This window comes from Mus pahari, chromosome 3 (genome assembly GCF_900095145.1).
Source record: "Mus pahari chromosome 3, PAHARI_EIJ_v1.1, whole genome shotgun sequence".
Taxonomy (NCBI): domain Eukaryota; kingdom Metazoa; phylum Chordata; class Mammalia; order Rodentia; family Muridae; genus Mus; species Mus pahari.
This window is the reverse complement of record NC_034592.1, coordinates 12,004,824-12,018,033: the sequence shown is the minus strand read 5'-3', so window position 1 is coordinate 12,018,033 and position 13,210 is coordinate 12,004,824. Positions and strand designations below refer to the sequence as shown.

At 41.9% G+C, this 13,210-nt stretch overlaps 1 protein-coding gene across 12 annotated transcripts in view; it reads left to right on the top strand.

The window, feature by feature from the left end:
• Window positions 1-13,210, top strand: part of Ehmt1 (euchromatic histone lysine methyltransferase 1) — a 150,631-nt gene that overhangs the window by 60,637 nt on the left and 76,784 nt on the right. For all 12 annotated transcript variants that reach the window (XM_029535938.1, XM_029535937.1, XM_021192329.2 and 9 more), the window contains exon 4: window positions 1,361-1,532. In XM_029535938.1, coding sequence (XP_029391798.1) covers window positions 1,361-1,532 — 172 coding nt within the window. The remainder of the gene's footprint in view (window positions 1-1,360; window positions 1,533-13,210) is intronic.

Below are 13,210 nucleotides of genomic sequence, written 5' to 3'. Positions count from 1 at the left end.
TGGTTGTGAGCCACCATGTGGTTGCTGGGATTTGAACTCCGGACCTTTGGAAGAGCAGTCGGGTGCTCTTACCCACTCAGCCATCTCACCAGCCCCCTCTTTTCACTTTTAAAACACCTTTTATTTTTATTTTATTTTATTTTCTGTGTATACATGTTTTGCCTGCATACATATCTGTGCACTATGTGCATGCAGAACCCACAGAGACCAGAAGAGAGTGTTCCTTGGATTGGAGTTACAAATGGTTGTAAGCTATGATGTGCCTGCTGGAAATTGAAGCAGGGTCCTCTGTAAGAGTAGCCAGAGCTCTTAACTACTGAGCCATCTCTCTAGCCCTTCTCCTTCTTTAAAGAGAAGACAGCCTTGTCTTTGAATGTGTTACATTATTAGGCAGTTACTTGTGTGCACAATAAAATTTAGTTCAAGCTGAATTGTATATTGCTTAAATTCACTCCAAAACATCTGTGAGTTCATAGGCATAGATAGAGGGGGTTTTGTAGTATAAAAGCAGTCTGGAGTATGGGCAGGAGGGTTAAGTAATGGGTCTGTTGTTGGTATCATAGGTTACTGCTTTGCAGGAGGCTAGACTAAAAACCAGTTAAGGAGATTGAGAGGTGGCCCTGCCCCTTGAACACCACTTTTCAGAACAAAGCATCCTGGGTGAAATCTAGCCTGGCCTCTTGGTCTCTGACTGCCATGCAGGTATAGTAGCGATGTGCTAGACTTCTCTACTTTGACAGCTTAGCTTCTTTTTTGTTCTTTTTCAAGACAGGGTTTCTCTAGTCTCTTAACTATTCTGGAACTTGCTCTCTAGACCAGCCTATCCTTGAACTCAGAAAGATTCGCTTGCCTCTGCCTCCGTAGTACAGGAGTTAAAGGTGTGTGCTGCCCCTGCCTGGTGAATTTTAGTGGGCTTCTTATCTAAGTGTCTCCAAGTCACTATTCTTCAGCAGTGAAGACTATGTATTATTTTAGATCACCTACCTCTTAGGAAAACTTACAAAAATAAGTAAGGAATTACCTTTAAGAGGCTCTACCCTCCTCCTTGTCTCCTCAGTTGGTATCTGGGATGGAATGGCATTCTGTGGCAAAGAGGAATTATTAAATGACATATTTACTAGAGTTGCATTTAAACTGAAATCAGCTGTCTCATACCTGATCCAGTGGAGGATGGTAGGACTGAGTGTTCTCCTATGGTTCTCGAGTTAGCTTCTTTGTAAATAGCTGTACTTCTCAGCTTTCCTCCATAATGGCCTTTCAGTAATGGGAATTTTTAAAAAAGGGATTGGTTTTTGGATGCATGTTATTCTATTCACCATCTACTTCTGCAGTCATCATAATTACTTGTCTTTGTTTGAAGCATGCAGCCAGCAAAGACCATAGAGAAGTTCAAGACCATAAGGAACCAAAAGAGGATATCAACAGAAACATTTCTGAATGTGGACGACAGCAGCTTTTACCAACCTTCCCAGTCCTCCACCAGTCGCTACCTCAGAATCAATGCTACATGGCCACCACAAAGTCCCAGACAGGTAAATTGGGTCAACCATTGCCACCCACTCCCGCTCCCCATGTGTGTCTTGTTGCTCTCCAGGGAGTCAATGCTGGCTGTTTTTGGAGATAAGGTGATAGTCTTGCATGGCTAAGAAGCCCTCTGCCCTTAAGACTTTATGACACTGACTTTGTTCTCCTGACTTGCTTTCAATCTCAAGATGTACGTTATGTTTCTTATTGAAATTGAGGTATGAGTGGAAGACACTGAATCTCAATGAGGTGCTGGTGGAGGTACTAAGGTGCTAGGCCAAGATTCAGATGTCTTTGTGCTCTAGAGTTCATTACTATTTAACTGAACTTTGTTCATTCTGGGCTTGCTACGGGGTTTTCAATGGGAGAAGTGGACTAGTGCTTGATTATTATTGGGACGGTCAGGCTTTTGTTATATTTATTTTTATTTTATTTCATTTCTGTTTTATTATTGGTATTGTTTTATCTTATATTTTACAGACAGTTTTTCTTTGTCGCCCTAAGTGTTCTGGCACTAGCTCTGTAGACCAGGCAGACTTCCACCTCAGAGCTCTGCCTGCCTCCACCTGCCTCTGCCTCTCGAGGGCTACAATTAAAGGCGTGTGCCACCATGTTCAGCTTCTTTATTCGTTTTTTTAAAAAAATTATGTTTATGTTTGTGTGTAGATATGTATACCCGAGTAAGGGTGCCCAAGGAGGCCAAAAGAGGGGATTGGATCCTCTGGAACTGTAATTATAGGCAGTTTTGAGTTATCTGACCTGGATGCTGGGAATCAGACTTAAATCCTCTAAAGAACTATACATGTGATTAATTGATGCCCCATCTTTCCAGTCCAATAGTGAGAGGATTTTATTTGAGGTAAGATAGCACAGGAGGCCTCACAGGATACCTCTCAGGCCCCTTCTATGTCTCTGTGTGACAGATGCCTCAGATTCAATCAGGCTCTTTTTCACTATTCTGTATGGTATATGTACATACTGTGCTCTTCTGAGGAGATGAGCTACTCTTTCTATCATGAACCGATGGAAGATTTTAAATGGGAAGTGTTATTGAGCTGGAAGGTTTATTTTAGAAAGGTTCAACTGGCTACTGGTCTTTTTCTTTGCGCGCGCGCGCGTGTGTGTGTGTGTGTGTGTGTGTGTGTGTGTGTGTGTGTGTGTGTGTGTATCTATATGTATATTTCCTCCCCCTTCTACTGTACATGAGTGTTTTCTTTGCCTGTGTGTCTCTGCACCACCACATGCATGCCTGATGCCCATGGAGGGTGTTGGGTCCCTTGGAACTGGAGTTCTAGGTGGTTTTAGCTGCTGTGTAGCTGTTGGAGACCGAACGTGGATCCTCTGCAACAACAAGTCCTCCTAACCCCTCAGTCATCTTTCCTGCCTCTCTTTCCCAGCGCCCCCCCTTTTTTTTTTAAACTTTTAGAGTATTTTTTATCTTTCCCTGCTTCTGGTCTCCTTCCTTTACCTTCCCTCTTCTTTCTTCTCCTTTCAGCCCCCTCTCTGTCCTTTCCTGTCCTCTTTCCCACTCAGTACTCAGGCTGGCCTTGAACTCTCCTTCTTATGGCCTTAGCTTTCTCAGTATTGAGATAACAACTAATACCTTTCATTTTAAAGCAGTTTCATATTTTCAGCAAAGTTGTGGACACTGCAAAGGATTCCAGTTTGTCCTTTATTCCTTTTATCGAAAAGCACAGTTAGTTAGGCCAACCTTCTCTAGTGTGTATTTTGTTTTATTTTGAACCACCAATGTAAGTGCTAGTTACAGACTTGTACTTCAATCTGTTTAATTGTTTTCCCTAGAGGCAATGATATAATGTTCCTAAAACTAAGGATATTCTTTGAGTAAGTATTGTGTTGTAATCAAAATCAGAAATTAATTTTACTATAATATTATTGTCTAATCTTAGTATACTGCCCAATTTTTGCTAGTTTCCTATTGCTACAAATCAAACAATTGATCCTGGATCCCTGGATCCCTAAGCCATCTGCTTGTTATGTTCTGCTACTTTCTTTTAATCTACGTATTCCCAACATTTGTATTCCCTAGTTGTGAGTTTGGGAAACACAATCTAGGTATTTTATGGAACCTATCTAATGTGCTTTGCCTAGTTAGAGTTCTCCAGATCTGTTTGGGTCATAGACTAAATTATAGGCATGATTTGGTGACTTTTTAATTTACTAGGGAATTGTCCTCAGAAGCAATGGTCCTTCAAGATCAGGTAGCTTTCTGTCTCCATTTCTCTTTGTCTACTCGCTAAGTTACCTTTCCAACAGAGGAAGTAGTTCATTTTCCCATCCATCTATCCATTTGTGTGTGTGGGGGGGTGGGTGTGTGGGTGGGTGTTAGTTACATGTATGGGGGCTAGAGATTGGCACTAAGTTTCTTTTTCAGTTCTCTACCTTTTAAAAATATTTTATTTATATATGTATGAGTATTTTGCCTATATGTATGTCTGTATCCTGTGCAGACAATGCCCAAGAAGGCCAGAAGAGGGCATCGGACGGATCTCAAGGCCCTGATGGTTCTGACTTGTTTCTGGGAACAACAACCGAAAAATGAGTCCTCTGTAAGAATAATAAGGACTTGTGAACACTGAGCCATCTCTCCATTCCCTTCTACCTTAGTTTTTGATCTAAAATCTCTTTCTAAACTTGGAGCCTACTGATTCGGTTAGGTTGACTATCAAGTCTCTTTGGAAGTCATGCCTTTAGTGATGTGAGGACCTCACTGGGTCCCTTAAAAACTCATTACCGCTTAATAACACCATTTAACCTTTAACCCATGACTTTTTGGAGATTTTTGAGATCTTTAAGATGTAAACTGGAAGCTAAGTATTTGGTGGGCAAAACCTTTAATCCCAGCATTCTTAAGAAGCTGAGCCAGGAAGACTGCAAGATCAAGACCCATCTGAGACCTTGATGCAGAAACAAGCAAACCAAGATAAATAAGCCATAGCAATTTGTAAACTCTCTCATCAATCTCTAGGCTGTATTCTATTCCTATCATTATTTCATTATGTGAATCTCCCTAGGTTTGGCTGTCAAGGGCACTCACTCACTGTTCAGCTGCCTATCTACAGTCTATGGATATGGCCCATTACCCAGATGTCCAAGGTTCATCTCCTTTCCATTTGCTGGCCCATATTGATTGCTTCTACGGAGCTCACAGTATTAATTGGAGCATAGTTAGCAAGCAGTATCAGTTTATATCTTACTTCACACTCCCAGTTTTTGGCTGTCTATGTTATTTGTTTTGAATGATTATGCCTTACACTTTGGGGCTGGAGAGATGGCTCAGTGGTTAAGAGCACTTTCCAAAGGTCCTAAGTTCAATTCCCATCACCCGCATGGTAGCTCACAACCATCTGTAAAGGGATCTGATGCCTTCTTCTGGTGTGTGTGAAGACTATAGTGTACTCATATAAATAAAATAAATAAATCTTAAAAAAAAAAAAAAAGGCAAAATCTTATAGTTTCCCAAATTGTATAGAGTTAAACTTGTGTATATAAGGAATGGCAAGGAGTGTTAAAGTCAGTGTTTATGTTGTGTGCTTCATTATTTTTTGATAGGACCTTTTAAAAACTAGTTGTCCCATTTATTCATCAGTCCTTCCATTTATTGTTTCTTGTCCTTTCCTTTAGGTTGTGTTCTTTCCCTGTAAACTGGTGCTTAATTAGCATTGTAGCCTGCACCTATTGATGTAGTCTCAAAATGTAAATGTAATATGCTTCGGCAGTTGGCTGACTTGGTTCTCTGGTTACAGATTCTTCCCTAGCACAAGTTGTTTTTCTGTTGCCACTTCAGGGCTTATCCCATTTCCCAGGATGAAGCAATCAGAATGTCTGTGTCTGCACGTGTTTCTCAGAGAGAAGCAGGCCCTGCATTGCCATCTCACCTTCTCGCTGTCATTGTATCTTACGTTGTCACTGGGATTGTAGAAGCTCAGCTTTGAGAGTGTTACAGCAGGCTTCTGGGAAAAAACAGAAGTTAAGGAGGCATATCTGGCCACTGTTAGTGTGGCACAAAGGGAGCCGCTCCTTTGTGAAAGTATGTCTACAGATGCAATGCTGGCAGTTTCACCCTGTGCTGCTTCTCATGACTACATCCTTCTGGATGCCTCCTTGTTCTCAGAGAATAAAGGCTCTCTGATTTTAGACGTAAATTTTTAATAGTGCTATGATGATTATCACAGAAGGCTCTGTTCTTTTTCCTCCTGTTGAACCAGTGAGTTTAGCTCAAGCAGAGATGAGCAGATTCCCCTTATGCCTGAAACTGTAGACAAGCTATATTAGGTAGTTGGTTTCTACCTCAGGAAGATCTAAGTCCACATTCCTGTATCTAACCCTTCAGTCAGATGTGAAAAACCTTTACTGGCAGAGGGTGGGGACCCTGTGTATCCCCTTCAGTGCAGCACAGGCCAGGCAGTGAATATGGGAAGCAAACAGAGGACAATGGCTCAGTGTATAGGCGTTCAGATCATCAGCCCCACATGAAAGCTAGAGAGGTACCTGCTTATAATGCCAGCACTTGAGGAGACAGGGTTTCTAGAACTAGCTAGATTAGCTTAATTGGTGAACTCAACTAGAGACCCTCCCTGAGTAAGTAAAGTTGAATACAATTAATTTAGGAAGGCATCTAGTCTCTCCAGTTCTGCCAATAACAGAGGCTAACAGTCTCAGATATGGCTCATTCCCCTGGATAACTAGCTAGTATCACATTGGTATACTATATTGATAACATTATGTGATTGGACTATGTGAGCAGGAGGCAAGGACCACTTTGAATTTGTTGGTACCAATTATACTCCTTAGAGGATGGGAAATAAAATACAACCAAAATTTAAGAGCATTCTACCTCTGAAATTCTTGGGAGTCTAGTGATATGGGGCATGCAGAGATATTTGTCTAAGGTAAAAGATATTTATTTTTCTTACAGCACTTGGTCCCTGCAGTTTGAATGGTTGGTTGAAGCATTTGTCATAAGATGGCCTACTGATAAGGAGTTGGAGATGCCTGATATCCCTTGGCTTATTGTTGATGAAGGGATTTTAAGGCTCAGGGAAGTTGCAGTGCTAGAGGGGGTATACTGTGTAAACTGTATCCTCCACAATGGGAAGGCCCAGAAGACAAGCCCTTCCTGAGTCCTGTAAGATGCACAATATCGAGAGGAGCAGCAGCACATTTGAAGAGCTTTGTTCTTTTTCTTGTGCCAGACTGTAGGGCTGGAGATGGCTGCTGCTCCGTTGAATGAATTAAATGCTGTAGGTTGCATTGAGCCCAAGGTAGCAGGGGCCAGATGGCTGCAGTGAATCATGAAAGGCAAGCTGATTGTAGATGTCATAATGGGCAGCAGAGACAAAACAATGTCTGACCGTGAGTAATGGCGGACCCGTAATGGTCAGAACAGGCAAAGTGAACTCGGCAGTGGCATCACTCATCTGGACCGTTGGTACTGTAATCAGTCATGGTGTTTCCAGGCATGGAATAGATAAGAAGCCTACTGAAGTTCTGTTTGATCTGTATAAGTGAAAAAATTCTCCAGCAAATAAAAGAAAGGCCACATTGGATGATGGCAAAAGTGATCCTTGGCCTGTAAACCAATTTCCAGACTTGAGGCAGTTTGCCGACTCAGAATCCCTTAAATGTAGAGACACCCAGATTCCTCTGAGGAAGGACCTTGATAAAGTAACTAAAAATTTCACTGTTAGCCTTTCTCCAGTCCTTGCCCAGAGAGACCTATGGCCTTTGTCAGGGGTAACTGTACACTGGGGAGAAAGGAAACTATCAGACTCTCCAGAGTCTACTTGACACTGGTTGTGAATTGACACTGGTTCTGGGAGATCCCAAGAAACATTGTGGCCTCCAGTTAAAGTGGGGGCTTATGGAGGCCTGGTGATTAATGGAGTTTTGACTGAAGTCTGACTCACAGTAGGTCTGGTGGGTTCCTGAGTTCATCCTGTGGTTATTTCCCCAGCTCCAGAGTGTATAACTGGGATAGATGGACTTAGAAGTTGGCAGAATCCTCACATTGGTTCTCTGACCTGTGGAGTGAGGGCTGTTATAGTTGGAAAGGCTAGATGCAAATCTTTAGAGTTGTCTTTACCAAGGAAAAGAGTGAATCAAAACAGTATTGCATCCCTGGGAGAAGTGCAGAAATTAGTGCAAATTGTCTCATTGAAAGACAGTTCTTGGCCTGCTATTAGGCTTTTGTGAAAATTGAACATTTGACAACTGGCCAAGTTACCATGTGACCTGAGCTACCATCATGAGCTGGTTGTTACCTGACGCTAAGTAGGACATGCCAACCTTTGGTTCTTCATACTGTGCAGGCACCACCAAAATTGTGCAGCTGCAGCATTACAACCCCTTTCTGGGACAACGCCAAAAGACACTGGTGAAGGGAAATCTTTACAGTGGGCAGAACTTCAGGTGATACACATGGTTATATATTTTGTTTGGAAGTAGAAATGCCCAGATGTGTAATTGTTCACTAGTACATGGCACTGTAGTTAGTAGATTGATTGGATGGTTAGGGACTTGGGAAGACCATGGTTAGAAAATTGAGAAAGACATCTGGCAAAGAAATATGTGACTAGATCTCTCCATATGGGCAGAGGATGTGAAGATATTTGTGTCTCTAGTTATAAGTGTCCCTTGTAAATGCTCATCAGATGGTGACTTTAGCTGAGGAGGGGGTCAGTAATCAAGTAGATAGGATGACCATTCTGTGGACAGACTCTTTCCCCAGCCATTCCTGTCACTGTCCAGTGGACCCATGGGCCCATGAACAAAGTAGCCATGATGGCACAGGTGGGGGTTATGCATGGGCTTGACAACATGGACTTGTACTCACTAGAACCTCCCTGGCCATGAGGGCCAGATAAGGCGCTGTTTCCTAGGTGACCAGCAAGGTAACAAGTTGACTATATTCAACTTTCTCTGTTCAAAGGACAGTGTTTTGTTCTTGCTGGAGTAGATGCTTATTCTACTTATGTATTTGCCTTTCTTGCATGTAATGTTTCTGCCAAAATGACCATCGGTGAACTTATAGAATGCCTTATCCACCATATGTTATTTGATGCAGTACTTCTTCTGACCAAGGAACTCATTTCACACCCAGAGAAGTGTGGCAGTGGGCCCATGATCATGGAATCCACTGGTATTAATTACCATGTTCTCTATCATCCAGAAGCAGCTGGCCTGCTAGAAAGTTGGAATGGCCCTTTGAAAACAGTTATAGCGCTAATTAGCCACAACCTGAAGGGATGGGGTAGGGATCACCAGAAAGTGGTATATGATTTATATCAGCATCCAACATATGACAGCGTTCAACATATGACAAATCATAACCAGGACCTTTAGGGTCCAAGAATCAAGGGGTGCAAAAGGTTATAGTTCCACTCACTATCTCTCCTAGCGACTCCTTAGGAAGTGTTTTGCTTCTTGTTCCAAGTACCTTAAGTTCTGCTGGCCCTGAAATGTCTAAAAGGAGAAGTGTTCTTGCCTCATAACAAACATTTCATTGAACTGGAAGCTCAGACTTCCTCCTGTCTAGTTTGGGCTTCTGATGCCCTTAAGGGAACAGGCCAAGAATCGAACAGCAGTGTTAGGGATGGTGACTGATGAGATTAGTAAGGGGAAATTGGATTGTTTAAAGCTAGCCATATCCCATGATTAAAGTCAATGGTAAATTCAGCAACCTAATTCAAGCAGGATAATTAAGTGTACAGACTCCTTAGGAATAAAAGTGTAGGTCATTCCTCTAGGGAAAGAGCCAAGACCTGTTGTGCTTGCTAAGCAAGGTGGGTTTTACCAGCCAAGGCCCATGACCAATCGCAGAATAAGGTGTATAATTGATATGAGTGTTTCTGTTGTATTTTGTTAAGAATGTATTTGAACAGATAATTGTTTTCTTCAATTTCTTAATAATGTAATGCAAAATAAATTAGAATATCAGTGGTTATCATATTTAAGTTTGAGATACTACAATAACATTTCTCAAGGGGCATTGCTACCTATCCTAAATCTATAATTGCAGTTGTACAAGGAGTGGTTATATCATGGTAGGCATAATTATGACCTGGTTATTGTTTTCTCTTGGAAATTAAGCACGACATAAAGAGATATGATTCTGTGTTATACTGACAAGATGTCTGGTCTTGTGAGTGCTATTCTTGGTTGTCAACTTGGCTATATGCAGAATTAACAAAAATATAAATGGCTGAGCACATTAACTCTTTTGAAGTGGGTAGACCCACATCTAATCTGGATCTTTAGAGTATCAAGTTACAGTTTTAGTCCAGATTTTTTTAGGTGGGAAAATCCACCTTTAATCTGGGCCACACCTGCTGGGAGCCTATATAAGGACATGGAGGAAGGAAGCTTGCTTGCTTCCTTTGCCTGCTTGCTCTTGATCTCACTGTAAGTCCCATTCTTCACTGTCTTCTTTGGGATTCTGGCATGTACTGAAGACCAGCTGAGACATCCAGTCTTGTGGACTGAAAACATACTGGAGTGTTAGAGTAGCTGGATCGCATCATGTAAGCTATTCAAATAAACCCCATATATATTCTATCAGTTCTGTTCCCCTAGAGAGCCCTGTTAATACAATACCAAAACATAAGCAACCCAAATTTAAAAAGTTAAATAAGGATAGATTGAACTTTGAGAATTAAAAAGTTCTCTATGTCAGAATATACTCTGAAGAAAAGTCCAATCCATAGAATGGGCCAAAATTGTTTGGAAACGTTTATCTTCTGACATAAGATTGATCTCTGTATTACATGAAGAAGTCTTATTCAATAGCAGTGAATCAGTCACCCTGTCTGTCTGTCTGTCTGCACTGTGTCATTGCAGTACCTGTGGAGCTTGGGAGAGGGTGCCAGATCCCCTGAGACTGGAATTACATATGGTTCTGAGCCACCAGTTACGTGGAGTCTTACCTGGACCGTTTCTTTGCAAGGACAGCAGATTCTCTTAACTGCTAGGCCATATCTCATGCCCTATAAAAGAATAGTCAGTGTTCTTAGCCTCTGAGCCCTCTCTAGCCTCAAAGGAACTATGGGGAAAAAAGATCTATTTTTACTTTTTTAAATTACTCTTTTAATTTTTTTGTTTTGTTTTGTTTATTTTATTTTTGTGTGATTGCTCAGCAGCATGTACACCTGCATGGCCGAAGAGTTCATCAGATCCCATGTGGGTGAACCACCATGTGGGTGATGGGAATTAAACTCAGGACCTTTGGAAGAGCAGCCAATACTCAATAAATGCTCTCCAACCCCTATTTTTAATTTTTATTCATCTTTGTGTATATGTATTTTAATGTCACGTGTGGATGGGTGTCCACAGAAGCTGGAAGAGGGCTTTGAACTAGAATTACAGGTGTTTGTGAGCTGTCAGATGTGGGTTCTGGGAATTTAACTTATGTTCTCTGAAAGAATAGTAAGTGCTCTTAACTGCTAACCAATCCTTCTGTGAATCTAGGGTTTGAAAAGACATTCATTTGATGATGATATGCAAACAGCCAGATGAACAAATGCTCAACAGAAATACAAACCAACCAAATAACAATACCTTACACATTAAGAAACAGTTAGTGATTAGGTCAGTGGAACCCTTGAGCACTGTGATTAGGATATAAATAATACATCTGTTGTGGAGAACAGTGTAGTAGCTTCTTCAGCGATTACATCTGGATGACTATGGATCCTGTAGCTTTACTCTGATATATACTTAAAATAATTGAAGTCAGGGATTCAAGCAAATAGTTGCACATGTACATTCATAGCAGCATTATCAGTGTCACTAAAAGGTGGCAGCCACCCAGGTGCCCATCAGTGTATGAGGGGGCAGATGTAGCCTGTGCATGCAGCAGAGTAGTGCTCATTTTAAAATGGGAAGAAATTTTGCAGTATGATTCAGGATGGATGAACTTTTAGGATAGTAAGTGGAACAAACCAAGGACAAATCCATGATTCCATTCATACAGGGTCTCTATAGTCGTTGAAGTCATGAAGACAGTACAATACTAGATGTTATTGGCTATGGAATTGGAGATTGTGGAGTTGGTGTTTAATGGGAACAGAGCTGAGTTTCACAAGGCATAAAGAGCTGTGGAGATGAATGTGAGGATGGTTCTTAAAATTCAGGAGTATGTTTAGTGTCAGTGAACTGTCCAGGTGATGAGTAAGATCTGTGTTGGTTTGAGTTAGAATCCTTGTGGATTTGAATCCTTGTGTCCTCAGGCTGTTTAAGAGCGGTTGGTTATGAGGTGTGTCATTTAAGGAGAGGTAATGTCATTGAGGGTGAGCTTTGAGGTTTCAAAAGCTCACACCAGGCCCAGTGTCTGTCTCTGTCTGTCTTTGTCTCTTTCATTAGTAAGGCCCCAATTAAATGCTTTCTTTTATAAGTTGCCTAGGTCATGATATCTCTTTTACAGCAATAGTAAGTATAACTAAGACATGTTTTATGCTATGTATTTCTTGAACCCAATCCCTAAAAAGAGAACTAATTCCCAACCGTAAGTGGACATTGTGGATTATTACTATGCTGCAGTGGAACTTTCAGGGAGAAACTCCCCTGCACCATGTTGCTGTCATTTTTGGAATTTTCCGATGGGCAGTTCTATAACAGCACTTGGCTGTTTGGGCTCTGTGTGTTCTGGTGGGGGCCAGGCAAGGGGAAGGTGGAGTTAACTTAGTGCTTTGGGGCTTGTTTCCAGGGAGAAGGCCAGCTCTGGTATAAATCTCTTGAAGACTGTAACAGCGGCTGCCGTGGTCTCAGGGAGTGTTCCTGCGCACCTAGCTTCTCTCCCACTCACTTGTTAGCCCTGTCTGTTTTCTGGAACCTGGAACAGCTTGCCTGCCTGCTTGCCTGCCTGCCTGCCTGCCTTGCTCCTCTTTCTCCTTTTCCTCTTAAAAAACCCCAAACTTTATCATCATGTATATGTGATGTGGAGAGTGCATGGCTTGCCACAGTGTACATATTGAGGCTGAAGGACAACTTTGAGGGGTTGATTTTCACCTTCACCTTTACCTGGGTTCTAGGTTTAAACACAGGTCATCAGGCTCCTAGAGCAAGCAATTTACCTGTTGACCCCTGTCCCCACCCCACACTTCCACCACACTGACTGTATTTAAGATCCTAACCTTCCCTGCTTGTGCTTGGTGTATTTTAAAGTGTCCTGGAGATGCTGGCTAGTGTCGTGAGTTCCTTTCCTGCCTTAGTTACTTTTCTGTTGCTATGATACAATACCATGAGCAAGGCAACTTAGAGCAGTTAGTTTATTGGGGGCTTACAGTTCCTATTATGACAGGGAGCATGGCCACAGGCAGAAATAACACTGGAGTAGCTGAGAACTCATATCTTGATCTACAAACAAGAGAGCACATACGGACGATGATGCTGTGGAATGGCTCAGAGGCGTCTGAAAAATTTTAAACTTGCCCCCATTGACAGATTTCCTCCAACAAGGTCACCTCTTAATACTCAAATTGCTACTAATTAGGAACCAAATATTCAAATGTATCAGTATGTATGGGGATATCTCAGTCAAACCACCACATTGCCATTCCTGTTTGAATGTTCTTGTGTACCAGACAGCAGCATCCCTCAAGCCCTTCCTTCCCCTACCTACCTACAGACTTTCTCTGGCTGTCCTGGAACTCACTCTGCAAATCAGGCT